Source organism: Myxocyprinus asiaticus, chromosome 31 (genome assembly GCF_019703515.2).
Source record: "Myxocyprinus asiaticus isolate MX2 ecotype Aquarium Trade chromosome 31, UBuf_Myxa_2, whole genome shotgun sequence".
NCBI classification, from domain to species: domain Eukaryota; kingdom Metazoa; phylum Chordata; class Actinopteri; order Cypriniformes; family Catostomidae; genus Myxocyprinus; species Myxocyprinus asiaticus.
Window position 1 is genome coordinate 12,429,167 of NC_059374.1, and position 16,078 is coordinate 12,445,244.

A 16,078-nucleotide genomic window follows, 5' to 3' on the forward strand; every position below is an offset into this window, starting at 1 on the left:
CGGAATGTGATCTGACAGTGGCAGTTTCAAACATACACCGTCCTTTCTGATTGGATGAATCTCGAACAGGAGGCGGGATTAATATTACTTCACATATAGCACCACCCAGGAACCTTACAATTTACATATACAGTCGATAATCATAATCAAAGCACGAATCATTTACAATACCACAAAAATAAAATCGCATAATAAATGTTTAAAAAATGTATTTACAAAAAAAAAAAAAAACACACACCACACATTAAATCACATGTACATAAGTATTCACAGCCTTTGCTCAATACTTTGTTGAAGCACCTTTGGCACCAATTACAGCCTCAAGTCTTTTTGAGTATGATGCTACAAGCTTGGCACACCTATTTTTGGGCAGTTTCTCCCATTCTTCTTTGCAGGACCTCTCAAGCTCCATCAGGTTGGATGGGGAGCGTCGGTGCACAGCCATTTTCAGATCTCTCCAGAGATGTTCAATCGGGTTCAAGTCTGGACTCTGGCTGGGCCACTCAAGGACATTCACAGAGTTGTCCCGGAGCCACTCCTTTGTTATCTTGGCTGTGTGCTTAGGGTCGTTGTCCTGTTGGAAGATGAACCTTCGCCCCAGTCTGAGGTTCAGAGCGCTCTGGAGCAGGTTTTCATCAAAGATGTCTCTGTACATTGCTGCATTCATCTTTCCCTCGATCCTGACTAGTCTCCCAGTTCCTGCCGCTGAAAAACATCCCCACAGCATGATGCTGCCACCACCATGCTTCACTGTAGGGATGGTATTGGCCAGGTGATGAGCGGTACCTGGTTTCCTCCAGACATGACGCTTGCCATTCAGGCCAAAGAGTTCAATCTTTGTTTCTCATGGTCTGAGAGTCCTTCAGGTGACTTTCGGCAAACTCCAGGCGGGCGGTCATTAGCCTTTTACTGAGGAGTGGCTTCCGTCTGGCCACTCTACCATACAGGCCTGATTGGTGGAGTGCTACAGAGATGGTTGTTCTTCTGGAAGGTTCTCCTCTCTCCACAGAGAAATACTGGAGCTCTGTCAGAGTGACCATCGGGTTCTTGGTCACCTCCCTGACGAAGGCCCTTCTCCCCCGATCGCTCAGTTTGGCCAGGCGGCCAGCTCTAGTAAGAGTCGTGGTGGTTCCAAACTTCTTCCATTTACGGATGATGGAGGCCACTGTGCTCATTGGGACCTTCAATGCTGCAGAAATTTTATCTGTACCCTTCCCCAGATCTGTGCCTCGATACAATCCTGTCTTGGAGGTCTACAGACAATTCCTTGGACTTCATGGCTTGGTTTGTGCTCTGACATGCACTGTTAACTGTGGGACCTTATATAGACAGGTGTGTGCCTTTCCAAATCATGTCCAATCAACTGAATTTACCACAGGTGGACTCCAATCAAGTTGTAGCAACATCTCAAGGAGATGTCAGAAATCAGTGGAAACAGGATGCACCTGAGCTCAAAAAAACCTGAGTGTCATGGCAAAGGCTGTGAATACTTATATACATGTGATTTTTTTTCATTTTTTATTTTTAATAAATTTGCAAAGATTTCAAACAAACATCTTTCACGTTGTCATTATGGGGTATTGTTTGTAGTATTTTGAGGAAAATAATGAATTTAATCCATTTTGGAATAAGGCTGTAACATAACAAAATGTGGAAAAAGTGAAGCGCTGTGAATACTTTCCGGATGCACTGTAAGTGACCATTTGAACCTAATTCTGTCACTTTCACTCTTTTAAAGATGCTGTAAGCAATTTTTTAATGATAAGGTATGCAAAAAAAAAAAGAGTGTCATGAGACAGTCTCTGTGACAGCTCTAGACTTTGTAAACAGCAAAAAAAAAAAAAAAATTGTACACAATCTCTGAGGTTTTCTGCCTGTTAATAATTTTGCATGTTCTCATAGTGTTGTCACTGCAGCGAATTATGGCTTATTGCCATATAAATGTAAATTTATGTGTCAACCCCTTTACTATCATAACTCCTACTTATTAAAATAATGTACAATTCCATAAACAAAACACTTGCCATAATGAGTTCATCCTCCTCTCAGGATGCGAACTCAACAAGTAAGTCTTTATTTCTTTATTTTACTTCTTTATTTTTTATCTTTGTTAGTAGGGCAGTGATTTTCTAAACAACTGATAAATAAAAAATGGATATTTGTAGAAATACCAGCATTAAATTATCTTTCTAATAAAAACCTTGTAGTGTCATTGCCTTAAAGCTGCACTCAGTAACGTTTGTCTTTGTGTCATCTTGGACTTACACTGACACCTAGTGGCTTGGATGCAGCATCATTTAAAAACAATAGTTTTCAGTTTCAGATGCCATTGTAGAAATTTAGTATTCACAGTCAGCTATGATTATTTTAATCAATGAGTGAAAGTGTCAAACAACAGGACGGATACTGCGATTAAGAGAGTAGTATTCGGCTGGTCATGTGATTCTAAAATGGCAGCCCCCATGTGCGGACCCTCTCCATGTAGAATAAAACAGCTTTTATAAGGTTACTGATATGACTGGAGTCTTCATTTTAATGTGATTTTTCATGATTTCCTACATATATTGCAAAATTACAATTCATGTCTTTAGGAGTTAAACTTTTTTAATGAGGAAAAAAATTACTGAGTGCACCTTAAAAGGCAATTAAGCTCCCAACATATATGAAAAAACATTACATTTAGCTTAATAAGGCACAGTGAAATGTATTAACCCTTAAATAAATTCTTTGTCTAATAGAATGTTTAAAATCTTACAGGAATGTGTTTTTAAAAATCACCCTTTTTAAATGCAAAAGGCACCGGTTTTGTGGAATGACCCTTATACGGTTGTTACTTTGTTATTTGTCATGTGGTGATCTCTGAGTTTTCATCTTTTACTTATGTTGATTTTGTAGTCACTTAAATTATGGTTTGTGTTTTAAATGATGAGGTCCATGTGAGAAGGAGAGCGAATGGCTGCGTTACCCGAGGGCACCCTCTGTTGCTCGGCACGGAGCAGCTGCATTCATCCTTCCACCTGCATCCTTTCACACTCGGCTCAAACATACAGCACAGTGTGCTATTACAGTACGAACAGACTTTAATCCTGCTGTATAGAGATATTTTAGGACTTTAACATGCTTAGCACCGTACTAAAACAACTGAAAAGCCACCCAGCTGTAAGTACTTCTGGTCTGTTATTTATGATGCTCGCGTACAGGTTCGTTTCCGATCTCAAATTATTTGTCAGCATTTATTTATTTATTTATTTATTTTTCAAGCGCAGCATATGTCACTTTCGCGCTCTCGAAGCATGTATTTTCATTTGTTTATTGTGTCTAATTTTAACGATAAATATAAAATTGTATCGCCGCAATGCGGAATGGCTAATCATGGATTTCGTGTGGCATTCCACAGCAATTGTCATTCTGAGATTTTTGTGACAGGGTGAGGATATTTGTTCCTTCAGTCTCTATAGTGAATATTCACCATATAATAACAGTGCTTGAGCACGTACGCTAAAGATCGCTTTATCTTTCCTGTGATTGCGCTGTTCTATGAATTATGGACAGCTATTTCAAGGACATTGAGGACAGAGAGGTGAAATCTGTGTGACTCTCAGTCATTTAGCCGATGTACTTTTTACCAAGACTTTTTTAATATAAAACATTAGGATATAATATACGGAACGGAATTTGTCTTTTCTTTTAAGTAGCTATTTGAAATAATCAGTCTGTAGTTGACAATGTTTCTATTTGGTTGTAGGCTAGCTAATATTGTGCCTTAAAGTTGCAGCAAATGATATCTTTCCAAGAAATTAGCTTTCCTTCTTTAAATAATTGAGTGAAATCAATATAAAAACTCTCTTCTAATTCCAGAGAGGATGCATGTAGTGTCTCAAAACCCAGTGAGCTGCCTACAAAGACAGCATTCATGAGTTCATTCTATGAAAAGGGTGCCTATTTGACCTTTTTGATGAGGTGATTTTAAAATCATTTTTATGTAAGATTTTAAACGGTCTACCACATAAATAATGATTTTCAGGGTTAATACATTTTGTTGGGCTATTTCAGCTAAAGTAATACATTTTAGTACATAGATGTCATTTATAAAAACATTATGTCAAATGAAATGTAAATATAGACTAAAAAAATAATTTAAAGATTTTTAAGATAATTTTTTCGCGTTTCAATTTTGTAATAAAATTCAATCAAATTGAATTGAATAATCTTTAAAAAAAAATGCAATGAACTACTATTTTTATTTTAAAAATTGCACAATTCAAATTGTATTTATTTTATTTATTAAATTGTAATGCATAAATCTTAAAAATAAGCGTAAATATTTTTTTGATTGTATAGCGGAAGAGTAATTACAAAATGCAAGCATTAATATCCATATATTTTGTTTTCATCAAAACGTTCATGTTTGCCAGCAAGGAGAAGTTGGAAACACAGGGAAACAAACAATTTTAATTTATAAAACATAAAGTTACTGGCTTGTGTTGACATAAAATGTCTATTAACACATGGTGACTGGCATTCAGCTATTCATTGTTGAAGTCATTTTACACATATGTACTGTACACCGATGAACCAAAACATTATGACCACTCACAGGTGAAGCGAATAACGTTGATGATCTCCTAACAAGGCTTCATGTCAAGGACTGGGTAGATTAGATGGAAAGCGAACAATAAGTTCTCGTAGTCGCGTTGAATGCAGGAGAAATGGGCAAGAGTAAAGACCTGAGCGACTTTGACAAGGGCCAAATTGTAATCGCCAGACGACTGGGTCAGAGTATTTCTGAAACGGCAAGGCTTGTGGGGTGCTCTCAGTCAGCAGTGGTGAGTACCTACCTACAGTGGTCCAAGGAGGGACAAACCGCAAACCGGCGACAGGGTGTTGGACGCCCAAGGCTCATCGATGCATAAGGACAACGAAGGCTGTCCCATCTGGTTCGAATGGACAGATGGTCTACTGTGGCACAAGTCACAGAAAATTTTAATTATGGTTACGGGAGGAATGTGTCACAACACAGTGCATCGCACCCTGCTGCGTATGGGGCTGCATAGCCACAGACTAGTCAGAGTGCCCATGATGACCCCTGTCCACCATCAAAAGCGCCTACAATGAGCACGCGAGTGTCGGAACTGGACCTTGGAGCGGTGGAAGAAGGTCGCCTGATCCGATGAGTCCCGTTTTCTTTTATATCACATGGACGGCCGTGTACCTAGGGAAGTGATTGCAACAGGAGGCACTGTGGGAAGACGACAAGCTGGTGGAGGAAGTGTGATGCCCTGAGCAATGTTCTGCTGGGAAACCCTGGGTCCGGCCATTCATGTGGACATCAATTTGACACATGCTACCTACCTAAACATCGTTACAGACCAGGTACACCCCTTCATGTCAATGGTATTCCATGATGGCAGTGGCCTCTTTCAGCAGGATAATGCATCCTGCAACTGCACACATTGTTTGGGAATGGTTTGAGGAACATGACAAAGAGTTCAAGGTGTTGCCTTGGCCTCCAAATTCCCCAGATCTCAATCCGATTGAGCATCTATATGATGTGCTGAGCCAACAAGTCCCATCCATGGCAGCTCCACCTCGCAACTTACAGGACTTGAAGGGTCAGGACACCGTCAGGTGTCTTGTAGAGTCCCTGCCAGCATTGTTTTGGTGGCACGCGAAGGACCAACAGCATATTAGGCAGGTGGTCATGTTTTGGCTCATCAGTGTATATAAGGGACACAAATGGCACCTGTCTTATACAGTAGAATAACTTAATGGGCATCATAGGTGGGTTATTGGGTACCCAGCCTTAGTGTTAGGCAGTCATGCTGTTTTACTGTTTCAGATTTGAAAGTAACAATTATAATTTTCTCTTCCTCTTTGAAGTTGATCCCTCTGTTTGTGTTCATTGGTGGTGGTGCAAGCATGTCTGTACTTTACCTATGCCGCCTTGCGCTGAAGAACCCTGACTGCTCGTGAGTATCCATTTAATTTCAATCAATGCCTCATCAAACAGGTCACAGACTTTAAATTCTATGATATCTTTATTGTATACCCTGTGTGTGTTTACATCTGGAAGACATTTTTTACATTGTTTGCTCATCTACAATATGTCTATAAGACGTATTTCAGTAAGATATTTATCAGATGTCTTTGAGATGTTTATGATGTAGAATGTTTGTAAATCTGATCTTTTTAAGATGTTAAACAGATGTTAATTAGATTGTGATGCTTTCCAGATGAAAAGATCTAAAACAGACATCTCGGAGATGTATGTGTGCTTTCTGAGTATTAGGGTACTGATTGTGAAATCTGTCACAGATGGGATCGAAAGAACAACCCAGAGCCTTGGAATAAACTTGGGCCAAATGACCAGTACAAGGTGAAAGCAACATTTACAAAGAGCTCTTCAATTTACCAATTTTTGACTGTGTCCAGTTTTTAATCTATTTAGTCAATATAGCCTAATATAAGCCTAATATAGCAATAATATAGTCTAATACAGATAAAAAAAAAAAGATCATATAATTGGTTTATAATGGCTGACTAACTGATTAAACCCATTTATTTTTTACCTCTCACAGCTCTTCACGGTCAACATGGACTACTCTAAACTGAAGAAGGACAGGCCTGACTTTTAAACAGTTCGGTGAATGTGTGTTTTAAACGGTGCACTGTCTGGAGGTCTGTTAAACACACAACCAAATACCAGAAACCTCTTTAACATTTAAGTCTTTGTTTTAAAGATGGAATGTAGTCTTTGGAAACACACATAAACACAAAGATATGTGATATAAATGTCTATCTCAGAAACAATATTTTAACATACAAACAGTATATTCACACTATAAAGAAAATGTATCTCCATACCTTTGCTTATTGTTATCTGTAATTATCTTCCTCTAATCCAAATAAACTAGACAGACAGCAATATAGGATTGTGTTGGTGTGTTTTTGAAGCATTCGCTACTTTGAACATTGGTTATTGTTCTGTTAAATAAATATTTTTACATTTTTAGCATTATTTCAAGTAATCTTACACTAGAAAAAAGTGCAAGTGTTACCTCAAGGATCCATTTCTACCTGATCTAATACATAAAAATTACTTTCTTAACCTAATTTTTCAGGTTGATTAGTCAGATTAAATAACATTTTGACTTGAATAAAACCAGTTCATTTAGATTTTACCACATGAAGCATGTCCACATATTTTTTCTTGTTTTAGATTTCTGCAGATCTGCAATTTTATTTTATTTTTTTATCCCTTTTTCTCCTAATTTGGAATGCCTAATTCCTGCTATTTAGTAGATCCTTGTGGTGGCGCGGTTACTCACCTTAATCCAGTTGGCGGAGGACAAGTCTCAGTTGCCTCCGCTTCTGAGACATCAATCCGCGCACCTTATCACGTGGCTGGTTGTGCATGACAACGTGGAGACTCCCAGCATGTGGAGGCTCATGCTACTCTCCACAATCCACGCACAACTTACCACACGCCCCATTGAGAGCGAGAACCACTAATCGTGACCAGGAGGAGGTTACCCCATGTGACTCTACCCTCCCTAGCAACTAGGCCAATTTGTTTGCTTAGAAGACCAAGCTGGAGTCACTCAGCACACCCTGGATTTGAACTCGTGACTCCAGGGGTGGTAGTCAGTGTCAATACTCACTGAGCTACCCAGGCCTCCAGATCTGCACATTTTTAAGAATTTTTAAGGATGTGGAATATTTAATTTTAATGTTATGACATTTCCAGTCCTATTTTGCAATATTGCAGTTATTTGGTGTCAGTGATGAATACCCTCTGCTTATAGTCTTCTTAAGGATGTAAGGATGTGGTGTCTGGGTAGCTCAGTGGTAAAATACGCTGGCTACCACCCCTGGAGTTCGCTATTTCGAATCCCAGGGCGTGCTGAGTGACTCCAGCCAGGTCTCCTAAACAACCAAATTGGCCCGGTTGCTAGGGAGTGTAGAGTCAAATGGGGTAACCTCCTCGTGATCACTATAACATGGTTCGTTCTCGGTGGGGCGCATGGTGAGTTGAGCATGATTGCCACGGTGGATGGCGTGAAGCCTCCACACGCGCTATGTCTCCGTGGCAACGCGCTCAACAAGCCACGTGATAAGATGCGCAGGTTGACGGTCAAAATGTCCTTTGACTTTAATATATCCCATGCAATAGGTAATATATTAGACTCTCCCTCACTCTCTGACCTGCAGCCTTGTGGTTATGCATCATCTTGAATGGAACCTAGCAACCTAGCAACCAGGCCAATTTGGTTGCTTAGGAGACCTGGCTGGAGTCACTCAGCACACCCTGGATTCAAACTTGTGACTCCAGGGGTGGTAGTCAGCATCAATACTCGCTGAGCTACCCGGGCCCCCTCGAAATCCAACATTAATCATTTTTCATTAAACATGGGCTCTCCCATCGAACGCTGTGCGGTCCCATGCTTAAGGATTCAGCTGGTTCATATCGCAGAGGGGCTATCATTTCAACGCAGTATAAATACTTGTCTGCTAAAATATGAGCTCTCCTGTCGAGCGCTGTGCAGTCCTGTGCTTGAGCATTCAGCAAATTTGCAGTGATGAGTGAGCTCTTGTTTGAAATCCAGAATCAATTATTTTCATGCGAATAGCATACGCTCTCCCGTCGAACGCTGTGCGGTCCCGTGCTTGAGGATTCAGCCCAATCATTTCTTAAAGGGAGGTCTCTCGTTCTAAAGTAGCTTTAATCATTTCATTCGAATGCAGTGTGGGCTCTCCCATCTGAATGCAGTGAGTCACCACGTCCAGGCCGTGGGCTCTCCCATTCGAATCGCAGTGCGGGCTCTCCTGTTTAAATACAACACAGGCTCTCCCGTTTGAATGCTGTGTGAGCTAACTCATGTCTAATATATCATGGGCTCTCCCATTCAAATGCAGAGAGGGCCCCCATTCAAATGCATGCTGGGCTAACCCGTTCGAATCGCTGAGTGAACCGTATGTCAGTGTGGTGCTCCCATTCGAATCGCAGAGTGAGCCCTCCCGTTTGAACTACTTGCATCCGGAGCTGGCTTAAAGTCAAGTTCAGGGCGAGGTGGGCCTGCCTGCCTAAGAGCAGAGTGAATCATTCGGATTCCTCCTGTGCAACAACATCTCCTGCAAGAGCTAATTTCCAAGTGGCTGTAACCGCCACCCCAGATGGCGCACATACGTCTCCAAGATGTCTGTTACAGACCTTTTCATCTGGAAAGCATCAGTCTAATTGGTATCTGTTAAACACATTAAAGATCAGATTTGTAAACATTCTAAATCATAAATGTCTCAGGGATATCTGCTGTATGTCTTATTGACTTCCGAGACATGCTTACTCAAATACGTGTCATACACAGATTCAAACACACATTAAATAGATGATCTGGGTGATGTACCTGTGCTAACGGGGACTGATCATGATGCATTATTTAAGTATGTGACAATTTGGTTTATTTAAACTGTAAAGGTGAAACTTGAATTGAAACTATTGTACCAGATGTAAAAGGGGAGGAGAATTTAAGCGTGTATCAGGTGCTTCGACCTAAAAGTCTTCTGCATAGGATGCTCTATTGCTTCCTCACACAAGCGTCCTCAGTAAAGATTCCTCCGTCCTTGGTCCTTGCCTTCTCACGGTGCAGTTAGAGAATTGATACATCCTTAATGATGGCGGACTCTCCGGACTTTCTCAATGTTTCTGGGTCACAAGCTCGAGGACGGAGGAGCCAGGAAACGAGGATGCACAATTTAAGAAATGAGAAGCACCCACTGTGTCCCGCAAGACTACTACAAGACATGCCCACTACAAGGCACACCCACCACGAGTTACGCCCCATATCACAAAGTGGCAACCGTGAGGAGAAATGTAAAAGTGCAGAGGTTGTTATCTCAGTAAATAATAGAATCTCTGGCTAAGCTAATATGCTAACCGGTTAGCTTGTGAGCTTACTGGAAAAACACAAAAAGAGTAGAGAAATGCGTCATTTGATTGTGATTACACACATGATAACATTAGTGTAAGTGAACAGTACATATAATGTCTCAAAACAAGCTCATTTTGATGCTGTGAACTGTTTATTTACTGTAGCTTTTACTATAACATGAATCAGTACATAAATTATTTAACGTTAAGTTATTAGCTTTAATTTACCTTGGAGGAAATTTAGGTGTCCTTCGTGTTTTACATTTTTGGATAATTTTGATAAAATCCCACTTAAAACTACTCAAACACACATTACTCCTGTAGGCTCTCAGTGGAAAATACCAAATGCATGTCAGAGTGATGGTGGCCTGGCAACAGTTGCTAAGACAGGATTGGTCAAAAATACTTTTAAGCTAAGGGTCAGTTAACTGGTTTTATTTTCATTTGTGGGGTATACGTTTTATATTAGGTTCTTGTTTCCTTTTGGATATAAACTCATCTACCCTGCCGTCATCATCTTCTGGCTGGATTGGATGGTTCAAATCAAATCAAATCCAATCAAATCACTTTTATTATCACACAACCATATACACAAGTGCAATAGTGTGTGAAATTCTTGGATGCAGTTCCGAGCAACATAGCAGTCGTGACAGTGATTAGACATACCAATCTACGATAAACATCAAATTTACAGAACACAATTTAAAATCTAATATACACATAATTACACACAACACAATATACAAATAATAACATACAATGTACATTATACAATACACACAATATAGAATACACATTATACAATAAAAATAGTATATATAGTATATATAAAATGTACAGTAGGTTGTATTGTACTGTATTGACATTCAGGCTGTCGGTTGATAATCAGTTGCCAGTGTGTTGTTAAGAGAATATAATTTATGACAGTCCAGTGTGAGATAATAAGTTTAATAAAGTGCAGTGCTGATGTATATTGATCGTGAGAGATCAAGAGTTCAAAAGTCTGATTGCTTGGGGGAAGAAACTATCATGAATTCGGCTGGTGTGGGTCCTGATGCTGCGATACCGCCTGGCTGATGGTAGCAGTGAGAGCAGCCCATGGCTCAGGTGGCTGGAGTCTCTGATGATCCTCCAACACCGCCTGGTGTATATGTCCTGGAGGGAGGGAAGCTCACCTCCGATGATGTGTCTGGCAGTTCGCACCACCCTTTGCAGGGCTTTGCAGTTGTGGGCAGTGCTATTGCCGTACCAGGCGGAGATGCACCCAGTCAGGATGCTCTCTACAGTGCTGGTGTAGAACCGTGTGAGGATGTGGCGGTTCATTCCAAACTTCCTCAGCCATCTCAGGAAGAAGAGGCGCTGATGATCCTTCTTCACAATGGCCTCAGTGTGGACGGACCATGTGAGTTCCTCAGTGATGTGGACACCCAGGATCTTGAAGCTGCTGACTCTCTCCACTGGTGCTCCATTGATGGTGATGGGGCTGCGTTCTCTTTCTCTTCTCCTGAAGTCCACCACAAGCTCCTTTGTCTTACTGACGTTGAGGGAGAGGTTGTGCTCATGACACCAGCATGTCAGAGTGTGCACCTCCTCTCTGTAGGCTGTTTCATCATTGTCAGTGATCAGACCTACCACCATCGTATCATCAGCAAACTTAATGATGGCATTGGAGCTATGTGTTGCCACACAGTCATGTGTGTACAGGGAATACAGGAGTGGGCTAAGAACACAGTCCTGCGGGGCTCCAGTGTTGAGGGTCAGTGATGAGGAGATGTTACTGCCCATTCTAACCACCTGGCGTCTGTTTCACAGGAAGTCCAGGATCCAGCTGCACAGCGAGCTGTTTAAGCCCAGAGCCCAGAGTTTCTCATCAAGCTTGGAGGGCACTATGGTGTTGAATGCTGAGCTGTAGTCTACAAACAGAATTCTCACATAAGTGTTCCTTTTTTCCAGGTGGGAGAGAGCAGTGTGTATTGTAGATGCAATGGCATCATCAGTGGAGCGGTTGTTGCGGTAAGCAAACTGCAATGGGTCCAGTGATGGAGGCAGCACAGAGCAGATGTAATCTCTGATTAGCCTCTCAAAGCATTTGCTGATGATGGGGGTCAGAGCAACAGGGCCCCAGTCATTTAAGCAAGTGATTTTGGATTGCTTTGGTACAGACACAATGGTGGACGTTTTAAAGCATGTGGGGACTAAAGACAAAGAGAGGGAAAGGTTGAAAATGTCCTTAAAAACACCAGCCAGTTGGTTCGCGCACATCTGATGACACGGCCCGGAATGCCGTCTGGACCCACAGCTTTACGGATATTCACCCGTCGGAAGGATCGGGTTACATCCGCTACAGAGACGGAGAGTGAACTAACCTCTGTAGGTTCGGCCGCGAGAGCTCTCACTGCGAGGGCTGTGTAATTTCCCTCGAACCATGCATAAAAAGTATTTAGCTCATCCGGGAGAGAGGCAGCGGTGTTCACGGTGGAGTTTTTATTCCCTTTGAAGTCCATGATGATATTAATTCCCTGCCACATGCTTCTAGAGTTGGTGGTGTTAAACTGTCCTTCAATCTTGTTCCTGTACTGGTGTTTTGCTGCTTTTTCGGAGGGCATAACTGGCTTGTTTATGTGCCGCGTGAACATCGCTATTAATCCAAGGTTTCTGGTTCGGGTAGATCCATATTGTTTTGGACGGAACAACATCCTCTATGCACTTTCTGATGAAACACGTTACGCTATCAGCGTACACCTCGATGTTGTCATCAGAGGCGGACCGGAACATCTCCCAGTCCGCGTGATCAAAACAGTCTTGTAGCATAGAGTCTGATTGGTCTGACCAACACTGGATCGTTCTGAGGGTGGGTGCTTCCTGTTTCAGTTTCTGCCTGTAAGATGCAGAATGGAAGAGTGGTCCGATTTGCCAAATGTTGGGTGGGGGAGGGATTTGTAGCCATCCCGGAAGGGAGAGTAGCAATGGTCCAAAACCCGGTCCCCTCGGGTGTTAAAACTGATGTGTTGGTGGTATTTTGGTGCAATTAATTTAAAATTGGCTTTGTTAAAGTCCCCGGTCACAATGAACACGGCCTCAGGATGCGCGGTTTCCTGCTTGCTTATAATCCCGTACAGTTCCTTGAGTGCCTGGTTTGTGTCGGCTTGTGGGGGTATGTACACAGCTGTGATAATGACCGCTGTGAATTCCCTCGGTAGCCAGAATGGTCGACACAGAAGCATGAGAAATTCCAGATCAGGAGAGCAGAAAGACTTGATAGAATGTACGTTCCTCTGATCAAACCAGGATTTGTTGATCATAAAACATACACCACCACCTCTGCTTTCACCTGAGAGGTCTTTCGCTCTGTCCGCTCAGTGCACGGAGAACCCCGTGGGTTCGATGGTTGAGTCTGGAATCTCCGCAGACATCCAAGTTTCTGTAAGGCAGATAATGCAGCAGTCCCTCGTCTCTCGTTGGAAAGAGATCCGCACTTTCAGCTCGCAGAGCTTGTTGTCCAGAGACTGAACATTTGCCAGTAGAATACTGGGTAGCGGGGGTCGATTTGCGCGACGCCTTACTCTGATGAGAACGCCGGCTCTGTTTCCTCTTTTCCTTCTGCGTTTTCGTGGCCGGGCAGCCCAGACAAAGGGCTCCGCTGGTTTGAAAACAGCGGGTCGGCATTGAGGAATTTGAAGTCCGGTTTACGGTGTGTAATTGCAGAACCAATGTCCAAAAGTGTTTGTCTGTCATAGACAATAAGGCAGACAACATCCAAGATAAACAAAACAAACAAAAAACTACAATGTTGTTTCGGAGCTCGCAACGCAGCAGCCATACTCGGCGCCATCTTGAGTCCTTTTCGAGCGAGAATCTGAGTGCTGAACCGTAGGATGGTACTTTTGCCAATGGAAATTATTCTCTCACTTTATTTGCATTAATCTTTATACTCTCTGAGTCTTTCTGGAAGAATGACAACGAAGCTGTGAGGGATAGACTTAGAGTCTCTTCAATGGATTGTACAGTTGTTTAAAGTATTTTTGGATCATTCTGTTGAAGAAACATTGAAAAAATATCTTTCCAAGAAATTTCAGTAGACAAACTCCAGATAACAAGAGTTGTGAAAAAATTAAATGTGACCTAGGAGCTTTTTGATAGCTTTATACAGTTCATGTCATTGAAGAGACAGAGGGCTCTATTTTCTTAAGCGTGCAAAGTGCAGTGCTATGCGCTAAGACCGTGTGCAATGTCGCATGAGCGCTAATTCTAAGTGCAATTTTTGTGCCAGTGCAAGTGGGTGTAGGTGGGAGTTTTTTCTGTGGGAGTATGTGCACAAACTGAGGGTGTATTTCACTAAGATGTTTCAAAAGCAGTTCTTATCTCAGCACTAAGTCTAAAGTCAGTTCCTGCATTTGCAGTTTGGAGATTCAACCAGCAGGTGGTAATAAAGTTAATGTCCAAACTCTGAAAATATAGTGAAAATAGGCATTTTAAAGAAAACATTTTTATTAGATTTGTTTTAAACTATATATAGGTCATAGTTTATTATTCAATTATTATTATTATTTTTATGTTTATATTTACAATTGTATTTATGATCTAATGTGTATTGGTATTTTTCCTCCTGTTGTCACAGAGTGATTTTTAAGTCACTGCAAAAGGGGTCGGTGGAAGAAGTTGGACAGAGTAAAAAGTTTACATTTGGTATGATTGTTTGACCACTTCATTATTTTGATTATATTTTCATTTGAAATATAATTTGAATTTAGAAATATTTTGGTTGAATTTTGTTTGTGTTTTAATAAATGAATGTAATTTTTCAAAATCGAAATTGACCGGTTGAAGTAAAGTGCATTCCAATACAATCACTGTTAATACTAGACATTATTTGTGTGACAGTATATGAAAATGAATGATTTAATATAAAAGGAGCATGTCACTGTCAAAGAAAATGCCTGGCATTCAACAACGACACAGTTAAAAAGAGGTAAATCCATATTTCTATTCTTCTAATTCATTGCATACTGTCCATTTACACTACCAACTTCTTATGAATGTGCTGTCTTTATGTCACTGGTGCTTGAGGGAATGGACTATATAAAAGGATGCAGACTGTGAAATAACTGGAGAAGAATCTCAGAATTAAATTGCAGCCCATTAGTGATTTGCGTGCATAATTTTGCCAAATCCACTTGTGCCTAGACTTAGTGCATGCTTGCACGAAAATACCAAAATTTCATGCCCACTGACTTTGCACTTATGACTGAAAGCATAGTGCTGCTCAGCTGGTAAGTCTATCCCTCACCACCTTGTCTTCATTCATGTCAAAAATCAAACATGGCGTAAAGTAATAAGGTATATGTACTGATATACACATTTGCGAACGAAATGACTGAATCATTCAGTCATCTTGGTCAAGAACGAGGATCTGCTGACAAACTGAACGAGAGGAGGCAAGCTGTTCATTCAGTTCAATATGTGAGTCATTCACGTTCAACAAGGAGAGAAAGGGATGAAATGCAAAACGAGTATATAGGTATGCACATAATCCCCAATTTATTAATATGTCAAAATGACAATACAATTAAAATGACATGAATTAAGAATGGAAATGTTGTGCTTTGCATTTTGCACTGTGTAATATTTTTAGGATTTTCTTGAACTTGATAAAGTGAAGCCCATCATTTGACAAAATATAAGAAAAATAAGACCTTTCTTGTCACTTGTGGCGAAAATGGTTATGGTAAGTGTCTCCGTACATTTGTTAACATGCTAATTCAGTTCAACAATCTTGTTCAACAAGAAAAGGGGCTGGTTGAATTATGAATAAAAGTGAGTGATGACCACACATTACAATGGCATATGGAAATGATTGAAACTCACAAAAAAATTTTAGTCTTTTTTGTGTAGCTTGATAAATAGTTGTGCTTAGCAGTTCACAATATAATAGATATGCTTTGTTGTCATTTGAGGGAAAATGCTTATTATGCTTAAACACTCTGTAATGCTCAACTCTCTTAGTAGAACTATAGACATGCACATTTTAATAAATGATAATTAGGCTTGTTCCGGTCATGAAGGACACTGTGCTTTTGGTTTAATGCAATTACTCTTTCAAAATGTTAAAAATGTCATGTAACACTATCTACTGATGCTGAATAATCAATG

General features: G+C 40.8%; 1 protein-coding gene across 1 annotated transcript; it reads left to right on the plus strand.

Moving 5' to 3' along the window:
- Window positions 1-2,978: 2,978 nt before the first annotated feature.
- Window positions 2,979-6,925, plus strand: ndufa4b (NDUFA4 mitochondrial complex associated b). Its single transcript, XM_051664910.1, has 4 exons — window positions 2,979-3,159; window positions 5,881-5,969; window positions 6,316-6,376; window positions 6,579-6,925. Exons 1-4 carry the CDS (start codon window positions 3,118-3,120, stop codon window positions 6,633-6,635), a joined length of 249 nt encoding a protein of 82 aa, XP_051520870.1. The 5' UTR covers window positions 2,979-3,117; the 3' UTR covers window positions 6,636-6,925.
- The last annotated feature ends 9,153 nt before the right edge of the window (window positions 6,926-16,078 follow it).

What these genes read in the sequence shown, in the direction of transcription:
- ndufa4b (XM_051664910.1), top strand. Translation starts at nt 3,118, where the DNA reads ATGCTTAGCACCGTACTAAAACAACTGAAAAGCCACCCAGCT. An exon ending in AACTGAAAAGCCACCCAGCT is followed by an intron (nt 3,160 to 5,880) that starts GTAAGTACTTCT and finishes TCCTCTTTGAAG; the next exon opens with TTGATCCCTCTGTTTGTGTT. An exon ending in GGCCAAATGACCAGTACAAG is followed by an intron (nt 6,377 to 6,578) that starts GTGAAAGCAACA and finishes TACCTCTCACAG; the next exon opens with CTCTTCACGGTCAACATGGA.